Below are 27,398 nucleotides of genomic sequence, written 5' to 3' on the forward strand. Positions count from 1 at the left end.
TGGAGGATGACAGTTGTATGATATGATCTTTTTCGTCCTAGATCCATACAAATGATTGTTCGCTGTTCTTGGCTCGAATTTGGCACCTTGTCACGCCGGTGTTCAGTGCCTGAAGCCCCTCGATTCCAATGTATAGACTCGTCACTGGTTTTCTTACACCGGTTGATAAACCTTTCACTTCTTGTAGCTGCCATGCTGCATTGCCTTGCCCTTGTCTCAAACTCATGATTTTGATCTCCCCGTTGGTGAAGCCTAACCCGATCAAATCTACTTCGTCTTGGTGCGAATGGAGACTTTGATTTTCGTCTTCGACCCTGAGAAAGCTCGCAGCACTAATAGTCGTATCAAACTTCCGTTCGACGTATACTGACCCATTGAGATTGCAAATTGTAATCATGTCTAAACCGTCAAGAAACAGAACTGTGGCTGTCGTTTCACTTACGGCGGAAAGAACGACCTTCTCAGAATAGCATCGGAGTACCTGAAGAGTGAGAGTGTCCCATGAATATAGGTTGCCCTCAAAGTCCAAGGAAAGTAACATATTATATTGACTGGAAAATTTTAGCTCCCTGATCGAGCAGAGATGTGCGTCTAGTCGTTTTATCTCGGCTAGGGTTGTAGCAGTGCCCTCTTTAGTCCATTCCCAAAGTTTGATGAGACCTAATTCGTCTGCAGTACATAGTTGCCTGCCTTTCAACCTTTTCAGACACGTAATCTTACAGTGATGAGCATTCAAAAATTCCACTCCATCAACGTAAATAGAGCAACCTATGAAACTCACAGCAGTGTTTTCTGAGCTATCAGAAGCTCCCAATTGCTCATGGGGCACCGAGTAATTTTCATCACAAATGTATCGAACGTGTGGCGTTTCAGCTAAGTCGCTGAAAACACAGGTTATAGAAGGTAATGGGAGTTGCTGAAGGAGCTTCTTTGGGTGCGACTGGTCAAAAACTCGCAATGGGCTTTGACCAAAATTATGAATGATACCAGTCACAGCCACACGCTCATTTTCGTTATCAATTTTGTCTAGATTGACAGCTCCTGGATAACTTAATCTGTTAAAGACATTGACTGCCTCGACGGCAGCCTCACCCGTTTGCTTAAAGCCGAAAATAAGGTCAATCCAAAGATGAAGCCGTTGAGAAACATAAGGACTCTCCAGTGCTTCCCTGTTTTTAGCAACAAACAGCTTCGGATCATTTTTGGCCCATGGTGGTAAAAGAACATTGTCTACTCTGTCTCCATTTTGCAAAACACCAAAATTGTATGCGTTAACATTTTCAAGAAATTCAGGTAGATAAAAAAACTCGGGGATTAATTCTCTCACATCAGTGGTGTTTTCTTGGGAAGCTGAGCTCCACGTTCGCTCAATTGAATTAAAGAGCCTATCTGCATGGCCGAATTTACCGTCCTGTAGTAAGAGATACGAGTCAACAAAAGGTGGTATGCGCATCATATAAGAAGAAACGATCATCGCCGAAGAATAATGAGTACCATAATGAAACGGGCGCTCTCCGTCCCCCAAATCTCTCAACGCATCAAAACGCTCAATGAACTGTTCCTTCCTGCGCTCTGACTGTGCTCCCATAGGCTTCGATAGATCCCTGAAAGTTTTTGGACTTGTTAAATCGAGCTCATCGCTGTGGTAGTCTGCTATGATCCATGGAAAAACTGGGTACTGGGTAATATCATTGAACGTCCGTCCCGCAAGGGTATTCAACAATATCAGATAGTAGAAGTTGGATATCTGGCCCGATTGCCAAAGTTTTAAGGCTTTAAAAGAAGGGGACGAGCTATTGCCATACGAAAATACGTTGGCGACCTTATCTGACAGCGTGTACTCAGAAAGACCATTTTTGATATTGATATTATCACTCTTCATTGCAAGTTCGTTGTAAGCATCCGACAATATTGTCTTATTCTTAAGTTCTCTTCCTTTCCTATGCAACCAGTCGTAAGCGTCATTACGCCATCCGTTGTTGCGAAAAGTGTAAAAACTGCTCTTCCCGTCATCAAACGATATTTCAATTGCTGAATCTCGTAATAAAAAGGGCCTTTTCAGTATAAAAGCCACCTCAGGTAACTTCCAGCATTCTATTTTGTGCTCCTTTTTCAAAGCCTTGTCTTCCTCTCTAGAACCAGAAATCATTTTAACTGCAGGATCCCGTTCTGTAGAAGTAGCATCGCACAGGTCAATGACTTTTGATTCACTTCCTGAGTAAAAATAGCCAGAAATGAAATACAAATAATTTGCTCCCAGAATCAAAACTCCTTCAGTGACACTTAATCCAACAACATTGCTACAGTTCCAGATGCGTTTGATAGCGTCTCCCTTCTGGAGCATTTTTAGTACCTTTCTATTTCTATCGTGGCTATTGTCTGTTTCGAGGTTGAGCATATCCAATTCTTTGATAATCTCGAAAGACATTGTACTGCTAGCCTTGCGTTCACTATTTTGGCCGGCAGGTGGGTCGTCTGGAGCTGACTTAGCCTGTTTCTTGTCTTGAAATAGAAATGACACTTGTGCGTTCTGGCCAGGATAATTTGGAATGAGTCGTTTTCTCATTCTATTAGAATCTTCCATAGGATCAAGTGACCATTGTCCTTTAATTGTTTTTGGGATCTGGATCCTACGCCTACTATGAGTTCTTCTTCTGAATTCCTCTAATCGCTGGCGAAACACAACCAATTCGTCTTCTGCGTCATTAAGCATATAAAGTCTTCTTCTCTCCTCCGCAGCTAGAACCGTTCCACTCATCCTCTGACCATCACGACAAAAATTTTTGTACATGCTGTCGAGTTCCGCCAAGCGCCTCTCTAGGGCTTCCTCTCTCTGCTTTAGCAAAAGGATTTTCGTTGCAAGCCTTCGTTCCGCGCTGTACTTAGTAGAGCTACTTCCGTCCAATCCTTTCATGTGTTTCTTACCGTATGCTTCAAATGCTGCCCTCGCCTCTTCGGATCTTAGACACTGAAGGAGATCCTCATCACTTGCCGACAAAGAGAAAAGTAGAATTTTGAGCACCTTTTCTTTCCTGGCACGGTCAATGATATTCGAAATGATACCAAGAAGACCTTCATGGTGCATCACTATTATACGCAAACAGTTAAGTACTGCTGTTTGAGAGTTTTGTAGTGCTGGGATTGTCAAGGACCAGGCAAGCGCGCTAAAAAGAAAAGACACGGCCTCCAGGTCAGCGGTAGCATCTTTGTCCTCGGCCCGAAACAAAGCAGACTGTTGAAGCAGAGTAACATCAATGAACCTAGTCAAACTCGATGATGCCGTATTAGGATCGTAGGTTTCAATACTGCTGAAAAAGGCAACGCTAGTTTTGTATACTATCTTGTGGAGAGTTTCTTTTGAAGCGCTGCATTTTCTGTTCGTTGTTGATTGATGAGCCGACCTTTCAAGACATGTTGTCGCAATTGCGTGAGTCTTGAGATAGTGGCCAACTGGTAGTTCAAAGAAGACAGAGCTGTTCGTGAACGTGTCTAGCAGCTGAAGAAGATTTGACGGAAAATGATCACTCTGTTCGAACAGTTCCGTAAATGACGGTATGAATGTTTCAAGCTGCCCGAGCACACTTTCGAAAGGCGAAATCCAATAAAATTGTTCCACATAATGACGGTTTGTTTTGTTTCCCCTTTCCTTCAATAAATGAGATATTTGATCGCGAAACTTCTTAGGGCTCGAGAATGATAGGTGGTGCAGCAATGAGTTGGTTAATATGGTTGTCAAACCTTTAGATGCGCAAACGTATGTGTTTGCATTTTGAGGCTTCCGGACCGTCATCAAAAGACCTAGTAGCTTTCCAAGATACAATGATTGCCGAGCGTCGAATAAAACCCACCCAGGCAAATCCCCCTGTAAAGCTATAGCACTGCTCAAATAACGACAAATCATTTCATCCATATCTAGCGGATACGCTTTGACGTCATTTAGAACTGCCCACTCTAGTAGGTCCACGATAAGGCAATGATTATCTGAACGAACATCACTTTTGCGAGCAGGTTGGCCATTTTGATCTGCTATGGACAATTCCATGAACAGTTTCAAATCATCTGCGGCGAGATCAGGTCGCAATAGAATGTTAATGAGTCGCTCATAGTTTTGGTAATCGGTTTCCTTGATGATACCATACAAAATTCGGAAGCCGTTGTTTCTCACAAATCTTGAGTGCGAGGTGACAGCTGACTCAAGGAATTTTATCAACATGCTCAGGCCACTGGATATCACAGCCATAGAATGAGCAGCATCGATTATCATCAACATGAGCTTGACAGGAAAACTTTCAGTCAGACTGTTAGATAATTCCTGATCTTCAGCAAACAGCATTTCACCTAGGGCGCTGTTCAATGAGCCCAAAACCAAAGACGCACTCCGCTCTGACCTCTTCTTGACCTCAAAGTAGATGAAGTTAAATAAAGATATAACTTCAATTTTTGAAGATTTCTTTATGATAAGTTTCAAAATATCTGTGATCTCATTGCGAATGCACTCGACAATTTCAATCCGCCGCGAGTCCGAGCAGAAATCGTCAAGAAATTTCGTTAATCTATTCAAAAGCTGTAAGTTCGCGAGTTGCTTATAATTGAATTCCGCAAAATTGGAACTTTCCAGCGCTTCATGGAGCTGGAAAAACAAAAAGCGCAGAATCTCGATAGAGAAACATTCTGCGGATAGGGCATTCTCTCCTACCCACCAGCCAAAATTTAGTAGCAGTGCAGTACATGCCTCCCTATTTTTCACTAACGAGTCCGCCGAGCAATTAGTATCCCACCCACAATACTTTAGAAAAAGATTCATGAAGGGAAGTGAGAGGCTTGTATTCAGTTTTAACAAAACCTCGGAATCGATAAATAGACTCAAGAACTCGTAGCCTATCTGATCTTCAAAAAATTTCCGGAGCTCGGTACATTGCATCAGAGCTAGCCAATGTTCCATGTATTCGTACAAATCGTCAAGGTTCCTAGAACACTGAAGTACGCTCAGAACATGATCGAAGACACATATTGTCTCGAAGCATGAAAGTAGAGAAGAGCACCTATAGCACAAGACTTTGCCAACATGACTAGAACTCTCCTTGTCCATGATCAAGGTACAGCTTTCAGTGTTTGACTCCCAAGACTCGTCTATTACCTCTGAAGGGACAAAGCGAACGATCAACTTTGTATTCCTCAATTGCTCTGCGTGATGTGCGCAGACACCCATCGTCAATCCCGGAGTCTCGATAGATGCGCAGATTTCCAGTAACAGACTCACATCCACTTCCTCTGAAACTTTTTTTCGGCCACCGGTGCCATTAATCGTGTTTCCAGGCTCCCAAAATGGTAAGCGATTAGTTAATTTGATGCCTGTTTCAAGAAGAGGTTCAGACCATACCCAGAACTTGAAAACCTTGAACGAGCATATCATGGATCCCAGCTCCAATTTCTTTATGCTGCGTTCAGAGGAGGGGGTTTGTGGAATCGATATACTTTCAATTAGAACTCCGTCGACATAAAGGGTGAACGTATCTCCGTTTATATTCAGTGAGATGTTGTACAGGACATCCGTATTGAACTCAAAAGTTTCGAATACCGCAAGTACAAATTCATCATCCGATATGCACAAGATGGACTCACGTATCTCGACGAAGAGATTGTTGTTGAGCGAAAAAATTCGATTTGAAGTTACGCGATGGAATATTGTCCAGAGTTGCAAACACAGTTGATGTGTATAGGAATCTATTTCGAAAGTTTTGTATGCATTATCAAAAAAAAGTAGACTTTGGCTACTGAAATCTGACATGGTGTTGCCTAACGTATTCAGGATTTGAAGCGCCGTTCTTGAACCCTTTTCCACTTCACCATACAGTTTCTTTAAGTCCATAGGGTTGCAATCAACAGCCAACACCTGTGTATAAAGTTCACTTATGGCATGAATTGCCACCTCTGGAGCTTTGAGCTTTAATGTCAGAATACTCCAAAGGTTATTTTTCAGGTTCGGGATCTGGCTAATTTTCTGAGCGTTTATGAGTGAGAGGTATGAGAGATGCAGCAAAATATGTGCGAAACCAACGACTTCGAAGCTTGACTCTAGCATGTCCAAACTGAAAAGGGTGCTCCATTTATCTGGGTCATCGATGACTAAATTATCCTCACCTTCACCGAGATTAACAAAAATCGCCGTCAGTTGGTCGAATACATATTCTGACACCAAAGCGTGGCTAAGGGTCCCCAGTTTATCCTGACAGCCACTGAGTATCCCCCACAATGCATCACTTAAAAGCGTTTCAGTAGACTCTCCGTCCCAAGAATCCTCGAACTGAAGGTCTAGCACCTCAGACATGAGAACCGTATAAGCGTTCCCGGGAACAGCCATCATGTATCTACAGGCTATTGGATACGCTAGGGCGCTGGATCACCTCCGTCTGCATAGACGTTTGCAACATTAAGGCAGAGATTAAGCACCGGCTAAAACTCTAATATAAGATGAATCCGTCAAGAATGATCAGAACTCAACGTCCAACGAGCAGGATCTTTTGAGCGTTTATTATCAACCAAGAAGCTGCTATATTTCGAAACCGCTCATCATTTAGTTTCTGGTTTAATTGCGGTTTTTTGAGCAACTTTTATCGGCTTTTTGGGAAGTCTAGTCGTTCTTCTTGACATTTTCGAGTTCGTTCTGAACCTCCATCCGATCGGACTGCTTCTGCTGCTGTTGCTGAAGCAGCTTTTCTTCGGTAGCCTCCAAAGCCGCTGCCGCCTCCAGCTTGGAGAAAATTGAGGGGAAGATAAGGGCCACAATACCTGTGACCACAGCAGCAAGTTTGTACTTGGATGATAGAATGCTAGCAATCGGTCCACTCTTGAACAAATCTGAGTTTCTTTCTTGCAGGTAAACTCTCAGGGGGGCCATGTTGACGAGTGTGATTGGAATGTGTGATTCGAAGGGAATTTCCTCGAGCTGTTCGGGATGCACGATTTCGGGGGAGGGGAAATTTTCCTTGCCAAAAACGTTTTTGTAGGCTTTAACTACAAAGTCCGTACCGTTGTGAGAGCTATCTTGTTCGATACTGATCAAAATTCGATTGGGTTTGAGGTTGAATTCTAGGGACGATGTCTGGAGGACGAAAAAATTCGTGGAATTGGCGTCTAGAGGCTCCGGTACTTTCTCGAACCCAAATTCGCCATCAATATTATGAATTTTCGCCGATGCCGCAAATGGTTGACCCTGGTAGTCTCCAACCTGAAATAACTTGAAACTGGTGTTTACAATGGATCTGCGAGTGAGGTTGAAGGGCGAAACGTCAACTCTTCCCCGCACGGTAACACCCAAAACTGTGTGCCAAAGTCCGAAGAATATACACAAATATCCGAAAAGCATGCTTACTCTCTTGAAGTGGACAATCGCTTACTTCTCTACAGCTGTGTCAGCAGCAGAATATCAGCTCAGTATCCCGATGTTTTCAATATTTTTCAAATTTCCAATTTTTCAGGTATAAAAGGGCTAAGGTTATTGAATGAAAAATTCCAATGTCAAACCTGAGTATCATTCTTCTTTCAAAATACATCAATTTACATTTACATTCAAGAACGAGTATTATTGTAGTGGAATTGTGACTATTCAAGACAATATCTTCTCTACAACTCGGTTCGAGAGAAAAACAGCGCGACGCTCAAACCGTTATTACTGCCGTATGGGTTTGCCATCTGTGTGGCAGGTTTGTCGTCGCACATAAGTTCCAACAGGATGGAAAGAGTAGTTGACCGTTTAAAAAGGCTTTGAGACGGGTGTCTGAGAGAGTGGCTTTAGTAAGATCGCCGTCCTCATCAACTTATAGATTCTTGGTTTTTACATATTTCTTTCAGGTTTCTGAGCCTTCTTGGGTCACGAAATCCTCTCGCAAACATGTATGTAGAACCTCTGACCATAAAAATGCGAAACTCCTGTTTCTCAGATATGTATCTTCTTGATTCCAATGTTGAAATCCAAAGGCATGAACATGAACAGCAGCAGCGTCGTCATTAACTAACTCTCTTACCACGGATTAGGATGTGACTACTCTTTCTGAAACACCCACACATCATTTGCTGTAATTTTTTACACTTATGAAAAAATAATCATCTCTACACGCAGCGTTCGTGATTGTCATGTCTTGGGCTCGTAGGCAGGGATTCCTACAACCTAGACGGAACTCCTCTCTGGAGCCTGGAAGGAGTCCTTACTGTCGCGAATTCGTCCTGGTGGGAATCCTCCCTCCATTTCCAGTGCTGAACAGACCCCTAGGCCGGATAGACCAGCCGGAAACTGACGCAACACTACGTGAGACCTGCCCGTCTTAAATATTTCAACCTGAATTCTACAGTGTCAACCTCTTTGATTCACTAAGAACCCAAGACATCAAGAATGGCTAAAGGTACGTAAAGGGGTGGTCTCCTGTTTAAAACCGTTTAGTTGATTCTTCACCGCATCTAGTCGTTTCGCTCAAGTGGGTTTGGGCGTCCTGAAAAACGATATCTCTAGCGGTTTTTGGACACTCTTGAATAAGATCAAAGTGGACCATTGGCTGCGAGGCTGTTGTTCCAAGGGATAGAGTTAGATGGCGAATGTTCATATCATTCTCTGCTTTCGAGGCTGAATGTGTGCCACTTTTGGTGAGCACTGCCCCTTGCAACGAATATTTCAGCTTTCGCCGGTTTAGTAGCATCTAAACGGTTTCAAACAAACGGGACTTTAATTTTATCCACATAATATTCGAAGCACCAAATACTGACATACTTTTTTTTCCTTCAGATCTAGTTCAAGCTCGCGACTCCTCTTTGGTTTTCGGCGTTGCCAGAATCTACGCTTCCTTCAACGACACTTTCGTGCATGTCACCGATTTGTCCGGTAAGGAAACCATTTCCAGAGTCACTGGTGGTATGAAGGTCAAGGCCGACAGAGACGAGTCTTCTCCATACGCTGCCATGTTGGCTGCCCAGGACGTTGCCGTCAAGTGCAAGGAAGTTGGTATTACTGCTCTACACGTTAAGATCAGAGCCACCGGTGGTACTAGAACCAAGACCCCAGGTCCAGGTGGTCAAGCTGCTTTGAGAGCTTTGGCCAGATCCGGTATGAGAATCGGCCGTATCGAAGATGTTACCCCAGTTCCATCTGACTCCACCAGAAAGAAGGGTGGTAGAAGAGGTAGAAGATTGTGATTTTGCTTGCTTGTTTAACAAGTGCATTTCACTAAGCATTTTACAATTTCTTGTACTTTTAATAACATTTTGTAAGTTAATACGTTAAGTTGATACTGCAATGGACATAATTTGGGAACCATTAGCGCTGATAGAATTGTAGCTGTAGTCTACGAGAATGGGACGGTGCACAGTCCAGAACTTGGAGGTCAATGGATAGCTTCAAGGACACGGCAATTTGAAGTGATTATCGCTATCTTCTAGCCATCCCTGTGCATCCTGAACATCTTTATCGTCTACGCTCTACAAAAACTGCCATCAATAGTAGCGTCTATCACGGTATAATGCTTTGTGCCTCCCACTGTCAATGTCATTGACACTAGTACATAAGCTGGCCCATGTGGGCCTCAAGAACAGCGCTCAATGAGTGCCGCCTAGCTTCGATTAAGCCAGATACTGCCACTATGGCAGTTTTTGCGGTTCCAATTGGCTCAGTGGCTTTAAAGTACACGTTTACATATTATGCCTATGCTCAATGTGTCGTTGTGCTTCGCTTAGTAAACGAAACCCAAGATCTTACCAGCAACGTGCTTTCTTCTGGCCTCTTCGTGGTCCATAATACCAGCAGAAGTGGTCAAGATAACGTAACCGAATTGTCTGGCTGGAAGCAAGTTCTCAGTCCACTTCTCGATGTCGTTGAACTTGATGTTGAATCTTGGGGAGATAACACCACACTTGTTTAGTCTACCGTTCAACTGAACCACGATCTTACCGGATCTGTGGTCGTCGATGTATTCGAATTCACCGATGTAACCGTGCTTTTGCATAACCTGCAAGAACTTGATGATGACCTTGGAAGAAGGTCTGATCAAGACTTGACGCTTACCGGTCTTTTCGGCGTTGTTGATAGAGTTCAAAGCATCAGCTAGGACGGAGGCTCTGGCCATTTTGATCGATGTGTTATACCGTTTTGAATTCAAGTGTTTCAACGCACTGTACTGGAGTGTTCAAAAGGTTAAATCTTACTACTTTCTGGCTAGCTGCTGTGCACTCGCGCTTGCAATGGGCCTGAAAAATTTCATAACCCTGATGTGACTGCTATTACAACATCTAACTTAATAGCGTGGTGTTAGGATTTTGTAAAATATTATGGAAATTTCAAAAATGATTTTGAGTGGGTTCGCGATTTGTCGAAAATTCTATAGTCTACGAGGAAGATCCAGAGAGGGAACCCACCTGCCCGGTCGAGATTTAGGCAGAGCGGCTCTATGTTGCGCTGCGGGGGACTCTCTGTCTAGCCCATGAGAGTCTCTGTCTAGCGGTGCTGGGCCTAGCCTAGCAGTTTCTGTCCGGCTTCGTGTGCTAGGCCCAGGATCGCAATGGGTCTCTGGAAAACCCTGGAGAGATTGATAGGTATACTTTGAAAGATGGAACAGAATTACATTCACTTTGCCTGACACTATAAACCAACGACTGTAACGATGGCTGTATGTGCAATGACGCGGGATATTTGACGAGGACAATGGTGGAAAAGAGAATGAGATTGATTGTTGAACTTTGGGAACGGTTTTAGACTAAGATCATTGAAGAAACCGAATGGGTGACAAAAATAAGCAATGTGGAACTTGAATAAGGCTAGTGGCATAATATCGAAGATAGAACATTCATTACATCTGGTTTGGAATTCTGCGGGAAGACTTTGAGAAAAAGCCGCTACATGCGCTAAATGTTCCAAATGGAAGAAGTGGAATATGCAGATAGTCCTGCTGTATCGTTGTGAAATTAACAGTGGATTGAGGAAGAACTAGATCCGATATGTTCGACTTTTGCGTCTCAATGTAATTCAGCCCGTGAAACCTATCGTCCTCCGTTTAGGACACCTTTTACTAACCACTCTCTGCAGGCCCAAAAGTCTTTCAAAATCAAGCAAAAGTTGGCTAAGGCCAAGAACCAGAACAGACCATTGCCTCAATGGGTCAGATTGAGAACTGGCAACAAGATTCGTTACAACGCCAAGAGAAGACACTGGAGAAGAACGAAGATGGGTTTGTAAGCGGATCTATCGATCCCTACGGCTCTCCCGTCTTCTTTTTGTACCCATATATCATGCTGTCATTATGGTCCCGCACCACGGTCGGGGAAGACTGTATAATTTCTCTATAGTACGTTAGATTGCAATTCTAAAAAAAAACTAGCAACACGTCGATTTCGGTAAGAATTCTACGTTCTTCCAGGTTCCGCTTGGTCCCCCAGTTCAATCTTCTACAAGATACGTCAGTTTTCTTATCAACACTTGAAATCACAAACAAGTTTCATATACTATCTAGCTAATTGGTGTTTTAGAAGTTCATCATCGTATCCGGGATTTAGCAATCACTCAACATCATGTTTTGCAAACGTCCTCGTTGACTAATACACGATGTTGCTTTACACTAAGCTTAAGAATTTCAAGAGTATTCTAGTACTATTTGTCGTCTCATGCCGACGCAGCTTCTGGCTTGCCCTGTTGTAAACATCTTACTTATGAATATTCAATTTGTTAGGTGAGTTTTTCTTATATATATGGATCACTAAAATAAGATGAAATTTGGTTATCATCATGTACGAGCATTCGACCTAACTATACCAGGGCTTTCCCAGCCGACACCATGGGGAAACTACTTCATTCATGGTCATTCTTGGTGACCCAGAATGTCAATCTCAAGTTAGAAAGTGCAAACATCAAAAAATTATCGTATACATATCTCACATAAACATTTCGGGCTTCGGTCCGAAGTCGTCTTCTTGCACTATAGCGCCTGCCTTACGAGTCCTCTCCACGTATTCGCATTCCTCTGAATGCAGAATTTCGCTGGCCGTAGGGCGTTTCTTGTAGTCCGGCTCTATCATGCGCCGTACCATTTTTTCGAGGGATACTCCATCAATCAGAAATTTAGGCACCCATGCCGGAATTTTACTGCAGGTGTCAACCAAAAAATCGAGTTTGTTGGCTTCACCATGGTATGACATGTTGGTGATCTCAGTCGTAGTGTGCCCATTCGAAAACAACGAATCTGAGTTAATTTCGGTGGAGCTGAGTTTCCCAGCATCAGATAAATCACCAGAACGCAGTTTGTGCCAGGCATTGCCATTGTCCGGCAGCATGACGTTCGCAGCTATTTCAACGATCATTAGCCCCAAGGAAAATATGTCGGCCCTAAAGTCGTAGATACAGTCGGATATGATCTCTGGAGCGATGTACTCTCTGTCACCTTCGTTCTCCAAACCATTATTAACAACAGGTAATTTCGTCGCCATTCCAAAGTCGGCGAGCTTCAAACTACCTTCGAATGTAATTAAAACATTTGCTGGTTTCAGGTCTAAATGTGCAATTTGGCAAGAGTCGTGGATGAAATTGAGCGCCAGACTTAATTCCACTATAACTTTCCATATTCGCCAATCATCTAATCGCGCTTTCTTGCTCACAACTTGCTCCTTGAGGAAAGAATCTAGGTCGCCGTTCTCACAATATTCGGTCATCACGTAATAGAAGCCTTGGTACTTCCATGAGCTTATGAAGCTCAACACATAGTCTTTCCCTTCCTCATCTAATGAAGTCTCGCTGATTTGTGACAAAATTTCGATCTCTTGCAATATTCTAGCCGTTGTATTAGATTTATTAGGTCGCATGCTCTTGACAGCATATTTGATGCCCGTCTCTGCAAAGATTACCTGGTAGACGCGGGAAAAATGGCCGCTACCAATTGTGCTAACATTTTTGAATTTCGTGGATAAATGTGAATCCGGACTTATATGTATCTGTTCCGAAGGTGGCGAGGCAGGTCGGCTTATTTTCGCATTGATCGATCTTTTTGGCCTCGACATAAGAAAAGGTGAAGGCCGTCGTATTGTGTAAGGCGATTTTGTTGGGGTATGCGATGGACTTCCTGTATCTCCAGAAAACGTTATTGTAGGTGCTGTGGAGGGGGCACGGCCAGAAAGAAACCCGTCATCATCGTCGTCGTTTCCATACAAATCGTCTGTGAATTGTTGTAATGTGTTGGTCAAAACTGTATTACTGAACACCTTGGATGTTCTTGCAGGTTTATTCTTGCCAAGAGACAGCGAAGAATTCGTGATATTGGAAGAATGGAATCGGCTATTGGCAGCACTAAGCGGTGACTGGTTAAGAGAGTCATACCGCCCAGTTGCCGATGTAAATGATCGCATTGGGGAGTCCATAATAGACGAAGGGTCAAGACTTTTATTATGTGGTGATTTCTTGACCGGTGTGTCGGGCGTGCTGAAGACTTGCGGCATGAGATGCGATTGCATTTTTGATTTGAGACCAGAAGACATGAATGCAGTTTGGTCAGGCTTGGCGTTCGAGAAAGCCTGCTGGGTATAAGTTTTCCGCTGCTTGGTGAAATGAGTTTGTGAGGGGGAGAGTGAGCTGCTTTTGGATCTGTTTGGAGAGGTTTCAACCTTTTTGTACATCCATTTGCGTAAAACTTCAGGGTCGTTTACGAACGGAGAAAGTTCACTTTTACTAGCTGTTCTTTTGAGATTTGCTGGCGTTTCAGGTCGTTCTTCGAATGGACTCCAGTTATCCATATAATCGTTAATAGCAGGTACTTGAACCAAATTCAACGTTCGGGCACTTCTGGTGAGTCCTGGCATAGGAGGTTTGATGGGCCGATCTTCGTTAGTGTTGTCGCTGTCGTTCATGTCGTTGTTGTTATTGTTGTTGTCATGGTCATGGTCATCGTTGGTAGAATCTTCGAAAAACTGTAGGTTGTTGCGGTGTTCAGAGCTGTCCAGCAGTTCTGATACCTCGTCAACTTGCTCCAAACGTGTTCTGTGGGACTCTGGAGATGAAAATGCCAGTTTGCGACGGCTATTTTGGTCGTTTGGACTGAGCAGCGTTAGCGGGTCTCTTTGCTGAGCGATTCCTGGAGATCCATCGTCACTGGCTTCTGGAAGCTTGTAAGACCGGCTTCGATGGTCTCGATACATGATGTATTTCGAGAAGCAGGTCTCACTTTGAGGCCAAAAGGCTTTTGGGGTGGTCTAAAACTGGAAATGACAAATGGGGCGTTTGAGGCCGCAATGAGCTATGGCCGCTGCAATCGAGGTTGAACTTGTAAGTTTTATTTCCTCCAGTTGTGGGTACGCCCTCTACAATTACAATCACGATGGACACCTGTTGAAATTATCGTGTTCGCGTTTTCTGCATGCAGATGAGAAGAGCCCAGGAGGGGTTGAATTTTCGCGTCGTCGTCGTAGTAAAAAGGTCAAAAACGCGAAATCGCAGCAAACCGTGACTGATGAAGAGGGCTGGATAGAGGGTGGAGCCAGCGGAGTCTTTGAGGATGTTAAGCTTTGAATCAAGCGGCCGATGATGTGTTTTTTGACCCTAAAAACGGGATCTGACAATGACTTTTGAAAAACCTCAGCTAAAAAGCAAATTTCACCTTTTCTAGAAAGTCTATCGAACTGGAATAGACGGAATAACCTGTTGCCATTGTGAGTTGAAGCTTTTGCAGCTTTACTGCTGCAACAGATTGTAACGTTTTCGCCTTTAAATGTCAGTTAGTATATACACATATTTGTATTAATCTCTGCCAAAAAAAACGCCCAGAACGGTGCGTAAAATGGCAGAAATCCGTATCTTGCGGTGCTTTGAGTAGATACACATTACTGGATGGATCTTATGGGATTGTGAAGCTTCTTCAGCGCTGTCTTTTTGTCTTGCATTTGGGTATGAAAGAAAGTATTGAGTTTAAGGTGTAGAGAGAGCTAATACACAATTTAATGATCCGGGGCTCACTTGTAGAACCAAGGCTTTAAAGTAAGGAAAACTGACCAAAACATGAAAAGCACGAAGTAAAAGGGAAAGAAGTGGGCTTCAATTGCTTTAGTTTAGGAAGGGTGTTATTCAAAAGGATTTGCCAGTTCTCTTGACGGTTGTGCGCGTTAGAAATAAACAAATGTAAAGGGTCACGTGACCGCGATGACAGCGTTCACAACAAAGATACTCAAAGCGTACTAGACTAGGATCCTGAAGCAGAAGACAACTCACCACCTTGTTTCCTGGAGATAAAATAGTCTACAGGTTTGCAGCTGCTATAATTAATCAAGATACCGATACCAGGATACAACACCTTTACGAAGTGACCGCTGAAGCCCGTGCCCAATCGTACAAAACCCTGATCACTTCGAGCTACTGATCACTGATGTAGGGGAACCTACTCCTGAAGCTATGTGACTGATGTCTGTTTATACTCGTGTTGAGACTCTGTTTCTGGAGTGTTGCACGATAAACGTCCCTTGTCTTGGGTATTTCTATCCAACATTGAAAGATGTTAAAAATATTGTTCGATTGAGTTAGAAATGTTTCTCCGTGGTGTATTTAGTATAAATAGAATAAGCTTGCAGGGTGGAGAAAACGTCTTCGACGAATGTAAAAATGTTTAAGCATTCCGAGTGCAAATGGCGGGAACGGGCCAGTCTAGAAGCTATATGATCAATTGCAAATGGTACCACTTGGTGCAATCAATGTCGTTCGTGATAGAATAGTAGTAGTTCTAGATTCTTTAAATATCTTGTCAATTCTGTCACTGTCACAGTGTCACGTGTATGAGTTCACTTTCTCGGAGATCTGACGCTTTACAGACAGAGGTTCCGACGATATGGTCGGTGGTTATTGCGACGCATACGCGGTCTTACATAGGACTGGTGACGAATCACGAACCCGGACGCCAAGCCCGGCGCGAATCTGAAATGCTCAAGGATTTATGCCATCACGTATAAAATGATTAAACTAGAAACGAATCCCGGTGCGAATCCAGCTCTTATCGATGGCACATTCCTACGATAGGTTAGCAGTCCGACGGGTTAGCAGTCCGACGGGGCTGTTGATTTGAAATTTGATTCAGAACCAGTGTCAAGCTCAGGATGAACACAACTCGTGGAAGAAACAAGAAGCCAGCGCGTAATAAAAGCCAGTAAATGTATAACGAATACGTTAGTGAGATGCGTATATGTACAACGCAGACTCGGACTCGTACTCGTACTCGCCGGACTTGTAGTCACTAAATTCGCCCACCCTCGAATCTACTTTTTACCAGTACTACCAGAACACGGACAGCCCATACTCCCAAACTCGCTGTTGTCAAGATAGAAAGAATATAGCCTGAAGTAACGAAATTTCAACTGCAAATAATAATCTTAAAAAATCTTAATCTCAGTCAAAAAATATTATGGAAACACAGTGGTAACGACATAATTCTCGCGTTTATTCTATGAACATAAACCGTTTACGCGTTACATTGTCAACGCTCTAATCAGGTTCGTTCAGATCAAACCTCTTCACAATCGCTCTCATCATCTGACATTGTACATATCTGAGAGTAACCAACCCATCATGATGTAATACCATATGTGTCATCTGCTGTTTACTCATTACCCGTGTTACTTACCCATTGCTACCGAGTAATGGATTGTTACTTACCCATGTTTACTCATTGAGTGAGTCGGCACACGTGACTTACACGACTCACATATTATTTCCAATGAATTCTCTCAAATTTACAAGACCTCCTCATTCACATCTCTTCCTAAAGCAATCCTCCTCTCTACGCCAACAACCTCTTATCTCCTTCAATTTTATAACTTCGGTTTTTATACCCAACCGAACTTTATCACTGGCAACTTATCGTGACGCCCAACGTACTAAACGACCCTTATCTCATGTACTCATTGCAGATCCATTTTCTCGGATCATTTAACAAAGGAGCGAAAAAAGCTTCAACATACGTATCTGATAAAAGACGTAAGTAAACTACAAGTACATCAGCAAAAAGTTCCAAAAGTCTTTGAACACACATTAAGAAGTCCAGCACACATTGAAAAGAAGCCAATCGGTGCGGAATTAAATGCGTGTGGTGAAGAAAAAGCTCCTGGTGAGCTGTTTCGTGGTTCTTCTGGCTTTTTCGGCCCTTTTCTCGGTGCATAGACACATCAATTCAAGAAGATCTATTAGGGAGCAGTTTTACGCAGATGTGTTCCACAATATCAAGAAATTCAGCCCGATCCATCCACCTAAGCAGCGGGAGTCTGTGAAGCTCAACGGGTGCGATATGGGAAATGCAGGCATAAACAAGGGTGATTCCATAAAACGCACAACATTCGAAAACTTGGACCGGTGCTACAAATTGTCGAAATTGCAGTTCCAGGGGCTCCAGACCCCGCACATGGGGTTTCTGGAAACGATTCGGAAATCGTTCGACTACCAGCCCGAAGCGTCAATCCACGGGGACCTGTTCCCACAGGAAGAAGGATTTGTCACCGTGGGTGGGGGCAGGTTTTCGCTGCTGTCATACACAATGATCAAAACCATGCGGGAACGTGGCTCCACGCTGCCTGTGGAAGTCGTGATCCCCCCGCAGGACGAATTGGGCGAAGATCACTACTGCAACGAGATTTTGCCGCAGCTCAACGCCCGTTGCGTTTTCTTCAGTGACGTTTTGCCCAAAAAACTTGTCAAAAACTGGGAATTCAAACGGTACCAGATCAAATCCGTAGCGTTGCTCATTTCCAGCTTCAAAAAAATCGTTTTCATCGACGCAGACGATTTCCCTTTGAAAAATTTGGACGATATTTTCCAAAGCCAAGTGGTCAAACAAAACGGGCTGGTACTGTGGCCAGATCTGTGGAGACGCGTTACAGCTCCCGTTTTTTACCGCATCGCCAACGTGGAGGTCGATTTGACGCGTCGGGTTCGCAACTTGGGCGACGACGTATCGCCTCCTTCGCGTTACGTAGAGCCCAAGAAAAATTTGAACCTTGCAGAAATTCCCTTCCACGATTTTGAAGGTGCTATCCCAGATCCCACTTCAGAATCGGGTCAAATGGTCATTGATAAAGTCCGACACTTGAAAACCTTGCTATTGGCCCTGTACTACAACGTCTATGGACCCGAATGGTACTATTCTTTGATGTCGCAGGGAACCGCTGGAGAAGGCGACAAAGAAACGTTTGCGTCCGCGGCGCATGTGCTGGGCCTACCGTACTATCAAGTCAAAACTAAATTGAGCTTTGATGGCTATTTCAAAGATGGCTTTCATGGGGTAGCTTTATTGCAGCACGATTGCGTGCAAGATTTCGAATTACACGAAAAAGCTGTTGACCGGGTTAAGGCCGATCTCGCCAACTACAAAAAATACGATGCTGATTACGACCCTGAGACTGAATTTTATGGCAAGTTGATAAAGCGCGACGACAAAACTGACATCGATGTGATGTTTGCGCATGCCAGCTTCCACAAGTTCGACCCATGGCAACTCTACCACGAGAAAATCTACCTCAACTCCGATGGGTCTCAATTCCGCTCCTTCACCAATCTTGGTAAGATCGGCAATTTCGATTTGGAGCTCTTCAATTTCAGGGTCTTGCAATCTGCACTGTGCTCTTCAAAAGTCATTCAATTTGCGTACTTGAAAGATAAGTTCAATACTCCCAAATGGACCGAGGTATGTCAATACGTGAAAGACCGTGTTGATTTCCTTACCGAAACCCATAAAAAAGCCGTTGGGCTTTCATAATCGCAGTTTTTGACCTCACTGATGTTTATACTGATCTTCCGACTCACAATAATGCAAACAACAAAGATAATTGGTTTCGCATCCTATTGGTACCTCAAAAGGACACCATAGAAACTCGCAAAAGCTTTAAGTTTTCTTCCTTAAAACTAACCGCTCTTGTCAAAACTCAGCTACAGTTTGTCAAAACGTCCCAGCTCACCTACAGTTTTAACACACACTTTGGGTGGTTAACTGATCAAAGTGAGCGCTAACCATCGCTGGAGTCACATAATTATTTAATGATAAGAGTATATTAATAATTTTCTATAATCAAGTACACCAACTGACCTCCCAATTAGAGACTGACAAGAAGTTCACCATTGAAAAAGGCTACTAAAAGCCCATTGAAATTCTTTCTAAGTTTAAGGTCACTGGGAATGGACGAAGAACGCACGAAATATGCTGCCACAATTTTGGTAGGCAAAAAACCGCTCGAAGCAACCGAAATTATTCGACTACGGCTGTCGCAGGCCAAACTTATTAACAAGCAGTTCTTTTTGCTGTTCCGGGAGTTGGCCGAGCTGAAACGTTACCACGCGCAACAATTACGCAAGATAATTGCCAAGAATGAAAATTTAAATAACTTGTTGATGCGGGACATGCTTGAAAGCAGGGTATTAACGTCAGACGAGTTGCGCGACTTTCGATTTGATTCATTGGGCGAAGTGGCTGGACTTTGGGACGGAATCTTGAACGGATTGAAAGTGGACTTGCAATCCAGCACCTCTTTGTACCATTTGCTCGATAGAAACGTTTCCGCTGAGCTCAAGGAATCAACTGAAAAAGATCCCTTATGGTTGCGGAGTAGAAAGCTGCATTCCAATCTGTGCAGAATAGCAACGGAACACGATCAACTCACGAATGAGGACAACGCAGGATCGGGGTCCGTAGACACCAAAAGAATTGATGAAATCAATGGCCAATGGGACTCACAGGCCGCTACTCTATTCGAGATTTTCGAAGAAACAGACTACAGGAGACTTTTAGAGCTTCAGAACTGTATTTCTAGGTATGAAGGTGGACTGATCGACTATTCCAATTCGAACCGGGAACAGTGTGAGAAGACGATGGCGCAAGTCTTGAATTTCGATGTTGAGGGTGAAATCGATCGATTTGCACAAGCTGCTTTGAATTACGATTTCGATTTTAAAATACCAGCTATCAAAGAAAATGGAAACACTGCTACAGCAGAAACTGCTTCTGGCACTGTCAATAGACAAGGAAAGTCCACGAAAAGTGGACATGGAGCCTTCGGTGGACTCGCTAACAGGTTATCGTCTTCAGGTACTGTGGTCAAGCACGACCTTATGAAATCCGAATTTTCTGATGCGGCTAACAACACCACACTGAAGCCCAAGCAACCTGCCAATAAATTGAAATCAAAGATGGGCTCGCTTTTCGGGCGGAAAAAGCTGAAAAATAAAAAATCTGGAAAGCTCCAGGAAAATACTATTCCTGAAAGGGAGGAAGCTTCGGTAATGACGGCGGACTCAAACAGAAATCAAAGCGTAAACGTCACCTCAGACTCCGGTTCTCAAATCTACACCTCTCGTGCCACTGCTGAGACATCTGATCATGTGAATGATGTCGAGTTGCCTCCTCCCAAGCCAAGTTTCGCTGGAACAAGCTCAACGCTCTCGATAAATCAACCCTCGTTAAAACCGCAGCCCAGAGGAAGGACAAATACTGGGGACTTACGTATGGCTGATAACACACCACCTGCACGCAGCAACGATGCTCCTAGTCTGGTAAATGGCTCGCAATCTGGTGGGGCGTCCTACTCTACGGTGGGGGCGCCTGAACCCATCACAAACACCAGCCATCCTATCCATATACAGGCTCCTCAGGTTCCGGCCCCGCCTCCTGCTCGCAAAACGGGCCATCCTCCGACTGCTAATTTAGCAAGGGAGTCGCATGGTTCTGTTCCCGCCCCAGCTCCAATTGCGAGACGTGATATTCAATCGACCCTATTCACTGACTTGTCCCAAGCCGATATAGATGCTCAACAGAGCAAGCGTCAGGTGTCCCTTGCTTCTCAAATGACTGGCGAATTGAAGGCTTTGAAACCACAAGTAACAGGTTCATCGATATCAGTCCTACCGGCCTCGGGTCAATCGATCTTTCAGCACTCAGAGCTCACATCTTTTGGACTCAACGCCAGCGTGGCTGAAGTAATCAATGCCACTTTCCGCGAAGGAGGTTTGACCTCGTCACAGCTCATTGGTGAGATTGCTCTCAACTTCGTGGCCGATAGCGACACTTTGCCAATCGACATTAATCTGAGGATTAAAAATTTCGAAAGCGTGGAAAAGGTTATTGTGAACCAGGCATTTATAGAGCAAGTTGGGACCGATACCTTCAAAGTAAATCCACACTTCATTGAGTCTAAGACATTAGGCGCGTTCAAATACGCACTTTCTGAGCCTGCTGCACCTATTGTGATAAATCCAGTATGGCGGTTTGAGAACCATCAGTCTAGCGTAGCGCTTACTTTAAGTATGGCGCCCAGCGTACACGCTTCTATCCAGCACTTGGTCATTGAAGATCTTATCGTATTCGTATCGATCGAGGGTGCCAATCCCACAAGTGCACTATCCAAGCCACAAGGATCCTTTAGCAGGGAAAAGAAGAGAATAACTTGGAGATTCAAGGAACCCATTACCATCAATAGGAACGGCGAAGAACGTTTGATCGCGAGATTTTTGACGGATGGAAAGGCATCTGAGTCGTCGAAAGGTGTCGAAGCTAAGTTCACAATAAGAAACTTCCACTCAGGAGACTCTATCGAATTGGAAAGCCAAGAAGTCGATGTTAGCGACCCCTTCGCAGCTGATGCAGCTTGGAGCCCTGTGACTTCCAAACGTACTTTGGTAGCAGGTAACTATTCAGGATTGTCCTAGATTGTTGCCAATGCGTGAAAGCTGGGATTGTAAAAAAAATAAAACAAAAATGAATCGACATTGTTATGAAGCTTGTGTGCAGCGTTGTATGAATATGTAATTTAGTAACTTGGGATATGGTCAGGACTGAATCGAGTCACAATATTCCAACCATGCCAGGACTGGAAGCCGGCGGAAGACAGCGGGATGGAATAAGAGCTGCTTTCACTTTGCGACCTGGAAGTTGTGATTTCGAGTTCCGCTAGGGACGACGAAATCGGCGCCATATCGTTGCCCTGTCGCAGCGCACGTTGGAATTTCAAATCACGGTTTGCGAAGACAGAAGGCACATTTTTGTACCGCGGGTTCGAAAAAGTTGGTGCCACTGTCCGTTCCAGCAGAAGTGGTCTCATTGATTCTGCGAAATTCTTAAGTCGCAGACGTTGCAGCGGACTCATGAAATCCAAAATATGTGCGGTGTAATTATCGCTGTGACGAGTAGCTGCGACCCGCACCGCAGTGAGTGCCCTCACCATCCGAACCGCTGGGGTGCCATTTTCAACCCCCCAGGCTTCCACGATTTCCTGCACACGTTTGTTTGCTGGTGCGCGCAGACTGGATAGCGCACGTCTGTCGTTTTGGACGCACCAGTCGTCTATCCTTTGCGAATTCGACACTTCAGTAGCTTGTTCTTGCCGTTCAAGCTCATTCTCGCCATTTTTCACCGTAACACCCGTTGCCAATGCGGTCTCCGGCATGAACTCGTCCCGTTCGCTGGAAGTGGACAGAATCGCGAATTCCTCCGATCGCACCTCGTTGGTGTACAGGTGCGAATCTTCGCTCACCTCTTCTTCAGCAGCCGCAAAGGGCTCCACGGGTCTATTCAATACTTGGATGTCCCGGGCACTAACATTTCGATAAATCGTCTCTTCCCACTCGTTGAAATTCTGCTGTGTTAAAGTCGCCTGCACCGCAGATCGCGAGCCCCTTCTATGGTAGCTATTGAAAGCCATTTTTACACACAAAACTATACAAAACCTAGAAGAATTTGTAAGTTTATCTATAGATGGATTTTACTGGTTAGTCCTCTGTACATCTGCTCCTGGATATGTATGTGTGTGTGTGTGTGTGTGATGGAAAGGCATCTTGTAGGTTAAGGTATGGGAGCCATAATTTAGTGAGAAGGGAGAGTCATGTGACGTTGGGAAGGAAGTAAGGTTTTTGAAGAAAAACAAGGTGAACGAAATCAGCCGTTAATGATGTAGGCTCGCACATTCGAATGAAAGATTTAAAGAGACAGTTGCGCGCTTTTTTTTTGAAACATTTAGGGCTCAAAGGGTTCGATTTATCAGGTAAACAATTCGTAAAACCATCATCTGTCACTTTTATTAAGTCTGACAATGCTCACGTGATCAACGACAGCGATACTTTACCGTCAAAAGAACTGGTTATCATTTTGGTAGCATTCATGTACATCTTGAAACGTACTCCCAACGTCTGTGCTGTTAAAAGTCTCTACTTGCAATGAAAGATAAACAAGCACTGGTGACAGGTTAGGATATAGTGATATGTGTTTTCGAACTTGACCTACTTTTGCTGAAAAAAAAAACATCTTGGGGCAAACTAAACTAAGCGACAAACTAGAGTCCACGATTCTTGTCTGAAACCCTCATTCCCTTGCTCTTCAGGACAGCTTAATGTCATACCACCATTGTTTAATCACCATGTCACTCTGAACGGACGCCTAGAGGTTTCATCAAGGAATATTAAATCTGGGCCCATTATATATATATATTATGCTGTAATGTAAATTCCTAAACGTTTCGCGCTCTCATTGACACTTTTCAGCGACCCAAATCAACAATCAACGTCGTACCACTGTTCAAAATGCTCCGTCAACAAGTTCGCGCACTTCACGCCACCGCTAGAAGGTCTGATTTCTCGAAAATGACCATTGTCGGTCGCATTGGCTCGGACTTCACCGAATACACGTCTGCCAACAACAACAAATATCTCAAGTACAGTATCGCGTCACAGCCCAGAAGAGATGGTACAACAAACTGGTACAATGTCACGGTGTTCAACGAACCTCAAATCAACTTTCTGACGCAATACGTGAGAAAAGGGTATGTGGGATTAACCTAGGGTTCGAATTCCTCGAGAGAAATACCATAATTTCATTTTTACTAACTTTGATCCAATTCTAGCGCCCTTGTGTACGTCGAGGCAGATGCCGCCAACTATTCGTTTGAAAGAGAAGATGGCTCCAAAGGCACCACGTTGAGTCTTGTCCAAAGTATGTTTACAGCACAACAAATCCAATAGTGAACTCGCCAATTTTTTGTGTGGAAATCAGGACACTTACTAACTACACATCACCAGAGGAGATTAACATGCTCAGAAACGGCAAATCTGAAGAAACTGCCACCGAAAGCTCATCCTAGAGATGACACCCCAGTTGTCAACCATATCGATTCAACGTTGTTTTTTTTGTTTTGAACAGAAAGGGCTAACCAGACCCGCTTTGTAAGATTACTCACCTTGTAATAAACTGTGCCGAGGGCTCTTAGTTATGCCGTTTCCAGACCTGAAGGTGCTATTTTGAACCCTATCATCCACCCAGGCTACGTATCTGATGATACTACGTATAATTCGATAATATCTTGAATCCTACTGGGATCAGCTCTTCCAAGGCGATACACTCATAGACGTACCTCCTCTCAACCAGATCCCAGTCCAGCCGTCTCTTCTAGTCATTGGTTTAAGTCTCATCGACATGTCCGAAGTCTCAGCAACCTACAGTTCTCCAGAAGTCGAGAAACAGCTTTTTACGGTGGACTCTTCGCTAAACCGCTATAACACTACCAATGGCAGCACTACAGGCCCCAGCGCCTATGTCTTACAGGCTGGACAAATCGACAAAGACAAACCAGCAGAAGCAAAGCTTAATAACGACGGTGAGCCCACATTTCTGAGCAAAGTAAGAATGCAATTGACAGGTTTGCAGGACGATATCAACGAATATTTAACACACCGAATGGAGACCGCCAAAAACAAGAAATTGAAACAAGACGATGAACTACGTATCAAAACCGAAATCGACAAGCTTCTAGATGGCGGAGAAGAAGATGATAGCGATGAAGATAATACGAAATAGGTGTCCCACATTGTTTTCAATAATAGTTACGAAAAAGAGCCGAATCAAGACGAGAAACTAGCCAAACCAAATTCCATTGACTCCCATCGTTTAGCTGGCGCATTGATCCTGGCTAGAGATGGTAAACCTCGAAGCTTACGACTGGGCACGTCGCAAGTGACTTCAACGTCCAACACATGTTATTGATGCGCTGAGCATCTCATCTCATCGCAGCTCGTACCCAACCAAGGAAACCGACTAAGATTCGCAATCGGTCAAATCAAGAGATGGATAAGGCGCTGGACAAAGACTCGAAAGAGGAACCTGGCTTACAGGAAGAAGAACAGCTTTCTGACCCCTCTTGTCCCGCGCCGGTGAACGAAAGACGGCTGTTGTGGAAAATAGATGTGTTTGTCTTGTCATTCGTTTGTCTGCAGTACTGGATCAATTACGTCGACAGAGTTGGTTTCGCCAACGCATATGTTTCTGGGTTGAAAGAGGATTTGGGGCTGCGAGGCGACCAGTTTAACTTGATCAACACCTGCTTCACAGTAGGATACGTATTGGGCATGATCCCCAATAATTTGATGCTTTTGGTAGTTCAGCCACGGATCTGGTTGAGTTTCTGCACTCTTGCGTGGGGTATATTAACGCTCTCTATGTACAAAGTCACCAATTTCCGGCAATGCTGCGCAATCCGATTTTTCCAAGCCATTTTTGAAAGCTGCACATTTTCCGGAACTCACCTTATCCTGGGGTCATGGTACCGCGAAAACGAGCTGAGTATCCGTTCGGCCATTTTCACAAGTAGTGGACTAGTCGGATCGATCTTTAGTGGGTTTATGCAAGTGGGAATCCACGATTCCCTAAATGGACGCAGAGGATTGGCGGGCTGGAGATGGCTGTTTATTGTCGATTTTTTGATCACCATACCAATTGCCATTTACGGCTTCATTTTCTTTCCTACAACCCCAGACCACATGAATCGTAGGTCGGAAGTTCCAAGATGGCTCTTTTCGAGTCAAGAGCTTGAGTTTGCCAAGCGTAGACTGCCACAACGCGATGAGCGCGCGAAACTGGACTGGTCCGTGTTTCTCCGTGTTGTTGGAAGATGGCATTGGTGGCTGCTCTCATTGCTGTGGATTCTGGGTGGTGAAAATATCTCTTTGGCGTCAAATTCGACTCTTGCCTTATGGTTACAGTCCCAAGGCTATTCCTTGGCAAACAAAAACCAATATCCAATGGGAATCTATGCTGTAGGTATCGTTGCTACATGTGGTGCTGCCGTTTACATGGACAAATATCGCCATTCTCAGCATTGGCATGTTGCACTTTTCATTGGCGTTGTGATGTGCGTTGTAGCAATCATGATGCGGGTGGCACCCATCAATCCTGCAGTACTGTTCACGGCTCAATACTTGGGCGGAGTTTCGTATGCTGCACAGGCCATTTTTTTCAGCTGGGCCAACGTCGTGTGCCAAAATGATCTACAAGAGCGGGCCATTGTCTTGGCTTCCATGAACATGTTTTCCGGAGCTGTGAATGCATGGTGGTCACTAATTTTTTACTCTGCGGCAATGGCACCTCGGTATGAGCGTGGATGTTATGCATTGATTGGCACTGCCATCGGGAGTTGTGTGGTGGCCGTGTTGATCCGCTGGCTTCAGCGCCGGGATCAGAATCGAAGCTCAGACAAGCGCTTGAATTACGCCTCAGCAGACTCCTGGCAATGAATGTTGTCTGAAGCTAGGATTCCAGGCATTTGATAAGACGACTTGTCATCGCTTCGCATCTGGGAACAGATTTTTGTAAGTTATTGTTGTTACACATGATGATGATTATGAGCTTGATGGCAAACTTTATCAGTGGTTATACGATGTACAGCAATGAGAAATTTCATTCCTCTGATATTACTGTCGCCCTGGTGCATATGAACGGCTTTGATTTGATGTAGTTGTAAATACTACTTCGACTCTTTTCAGATAAGTTCGTATATTGTCAAATGTTGACAACTTCATAAGGCGTAAACTGGCAACGTTCATGGAACAATGCCTCTTGTCGAAACCACCGGCACATACGTCTCATGAGAATCGGCGACATACGCACAGTAACTTGGTTTTTCAGTCATCATCTTTCCTGTCACCGATTTTTCCTCGCGTAGGACTCCAACTCCATTAATAAGTTACTCGTCATCTCTCTCTCGCCTCCACAAACATCAAACAATACTACACATGGTCCAAAGAGGGTTGTCCACTTGGTGAAGTTCCAAACCCATGTTTAAATCCATTTTTAACCTTTTTTCTTATCTTGGAAAGCTCCAAAAATTGATCCGAAAAAAGCGAGTAGAAGCCCATTCAATGCTCTATTACCGTAAATTCATTACCATGTCCAGTGGCATCAAACAAAGCGGTCAAACGGCTCTGTCGTTACCATTTGTTAGGTCTATCTCTTTTCTCAAATAGCGTATTGCGTACGTAGTGATTGTGAAAACAAGAAATTACAGGTTAACGCATTTGACGAACTTTATACACGGATCTTCACGATTCTGCATCTCTAAAAAACGTCAAGAATCTGGTCTTTATCAGCTCAGAGCGCCCA

General features: G+C 44.1%; 12 protein-coding genes across 12 annotated transcripts; 7 read left to right on the plus strand and 5 right to left on the minus strand.

Moving 5' to 3' along the window:
- Window positions 1-37: 37 nt before the first annotated feature.
- On the minus strand, window positions 38-6,361 carry BPH1 (LALA0S11e03444g1_1; the record flags this gene model as incomplete). The annotated part of the gene is made up of 1 exon (XM_022775245.1): window positions 38-6,361. The coding sequence occupies one exon, from the start codon at window positions 6,359-6,361 to the stop codon at window positions 38-40; it is 6,324 nt and encodes a 2,107-aa protein (XP_022630615.1).
- A 270-nt stretch (window positions 6,362-6,631) lies between these two features.
- Window positions 6,632-7,366, minus strand: SOP4 (LALA0S11e03466g1_1; the record flags this gene model as incomplete). The annotated part of the gene is made up of 1 exon (XM_022775246.1): window positions 6,632-7,366. One exon carries the CDS (start codon window positions 7,364-7,366, stop codon window positions 6,632-6,634), a length of 735 nt encoding a protein of 244 aa, XP_022630616.1.
- Window positions 7,367-8,389: 1,023 nt separating this feature from the next.
- On the plus strand, window positions 8,390-9,183 carry RPS14B (LALA0S11e03488g1_1; the record flags this gene model as incomplete). Its single annotated transcript, XM_022775247.1, has 2 exons — window positions 8,390-8,399; window positions 8,777-9,183. The coding sequence occupies 2 exons, from the start codon at window positions 8,390-8,392 to the stop codon at window positions 9,181-9,183; spliced, it is 417 nt and encodes a 138-aa protein (XP_022630617.1).
- Window positions 9,184-9,716: 533 nt separating this feature from the next.
- Window positions 9,717-10,109, minus strand: RPS22A (LALA0S11e03510g1_1; the record flags this gene model as incomplete). The annotated part of the gene is made up of 1 exon (XM_022775248.1): window positions 9,717-10,109. One exon carries the CDS (start codon window positions 10,107-10,109, stop codon window positions 9,717-9,719), a length of 393 nt encoding a protein of 130 aa, XP_022630618.1.
- Window positions 10,110-10,643: 534 nt separating this feature from the next.
- On the plus strand, window positions 10,644-11,215 carry RPL39 (LALA0S11e03532g1_1; the record flags this gene model as incomplete). Its single annotated transcript, XM_022775249.1, has 2 exons — window positions 10,644-10,649; window positions 11,066-11,215. 2 exons carry the CDS (start codon window positions 10,644-10,646, stop codon window positions 11,213-11,215), a joined length of 156 nt encoding a protein of 51 aa, XP_022630619.1.
- Window positions 11,216-11,907: 692 nt separating this feature from the next.
- Window positions 11,908-14,157, minus strand: SWE1 (LALA0S11e03554g1_1; the record flags this gene model as incomplete). The annotated part of the gene is made up of 1 exon (XM_022775250.1): window positions 11,908-14,157. The coding sequence occupies one exon, from the start codon at window positions 14,155-14,157 to the stop codon at window positions 11,908-11,910; it is 2,250 nt and encodes a 749-aa protein (XP_022630620.1).
- Window positions 14,158-17,078: 2,921 nt separating this feature from the next.
- On the plus strand, window positions 17,079-18,746 carry MNN5 (LALA0S11e03576g1_1; the record flags this gene model as incomplete). The annotated part of the gene is made up of 1 exon (XM_022775251.1): window positions 17,079-18,746. One exon carries the CDS (start codon window positions 17,079-17,081, stop codon window positions 18,744-18,746), a length of 1,668 nt encoding a protein of 555 aa, XP_022630621.1.
- A 416-nt stretch (window positions 18,747-19,162) lies between these two features.
- SYP1 (LALA0S11e03598g1_1) lies at window positions 19,163-21,685 on the plus strand (the record flags this gene model as incomplete). Its single annotated transcript, XM_022775252.1, has 1 exon — window positions 19,163-21,685. The coding sequence occupies one exon, from the start codon at window positions 19,163-19,165 to the stop codon at window positions 21,683-21,685; it is 2,523 nt and encodes an 840-aa protein (XP_022630622.1).
- A 101-nt stretch (window positions 21,686-21,786) lies between these two features.
- ATG36 (LALA0S11e03620g1_1) lies at window positions 21,787-22,677 on the minus strand (the record flags this gene model as incomplete). The annotated part of the gene is made up of 1 exon (XM_022775253.1): window positions 21,787-22,677. The coding sequence occupies one exon, from the start codon at window positions 22,675-22,677 to the stop codon at window positions 21,787-21,789; it is 891 nt and encodes a 296-aa protein (XP_022630623.1).
- Window positions 22,678-23,551: 874 nt separating this feature from the next.
- RIM1 (LALA0S11e03642g1_1) lies at window positions 23,552-23,989 on the plus strand (the record flags this gene model as incomplete). Its single annotated transcript, XM_022775254.1, has 2 exons — window positions 23,552-23,790; window positions 23,872-23,989. 2 exons carry the CDS (start codon window positions 23,552-23,554, stop codon window positions 23,987-23,989), a joined length of 357 nt encoding a protein of 118 aa, XP_022630624.1.
- A 451-nt stretch (window positions 23,990-24,440) lies between these two features.
- GON7 (LALA0S11e03664g1_1) lies at window positions 24,441-24,821 on the plus strand (the record flags this gene model as incomplete). Its single annotated transcript, XM_022775256.1, has 1 exon — window positions 24,441-24,821. The coding sequence occupies one exon, from the start codon at window positions 24,441-24,443 to the stop codon at window positions 24,819-24,821; it is 381 nt and encodes a 126-aa protein (XP_022630625.1).
- Window positions 24,822-25,087: 266 nt separating this feature from the next.
- On the plus strand, window positions 25,088-26,533 carry FEN2 (LALA0S11e03686g1_1; the record flags this gene model as incomplete). The annotated part of the gene is made up of 1 exon (XM_022775257.1): window positions 25,088-26,533. One exon carries the CDS (start codon window positions 25,088-25,090, stop codon window positions 26,531-26,533), a length of 1,446 nt encoding a protein of 481 aa, XP_022630626.1.
- Between the last annotated feature and the right edge of the window lie 865 nt (window positions 26,534-27,398).

Source organism: Lachancea lanzarotensis, scaffold LALA0S11 (assembly GCF_000938715.1).
Source record: "Lachancea lanzarotensis genome assembly LALA0, scaffold LALA0S11, whole genome shotgun sequence".
Taxonomy (NCBI): Eukaryota; Fungi; Ascomycota; class Saccharomycetes; order Saccharomycetales; family Saccharomycetaceae; genus Lachancea; species Lachancea lanzarotensis.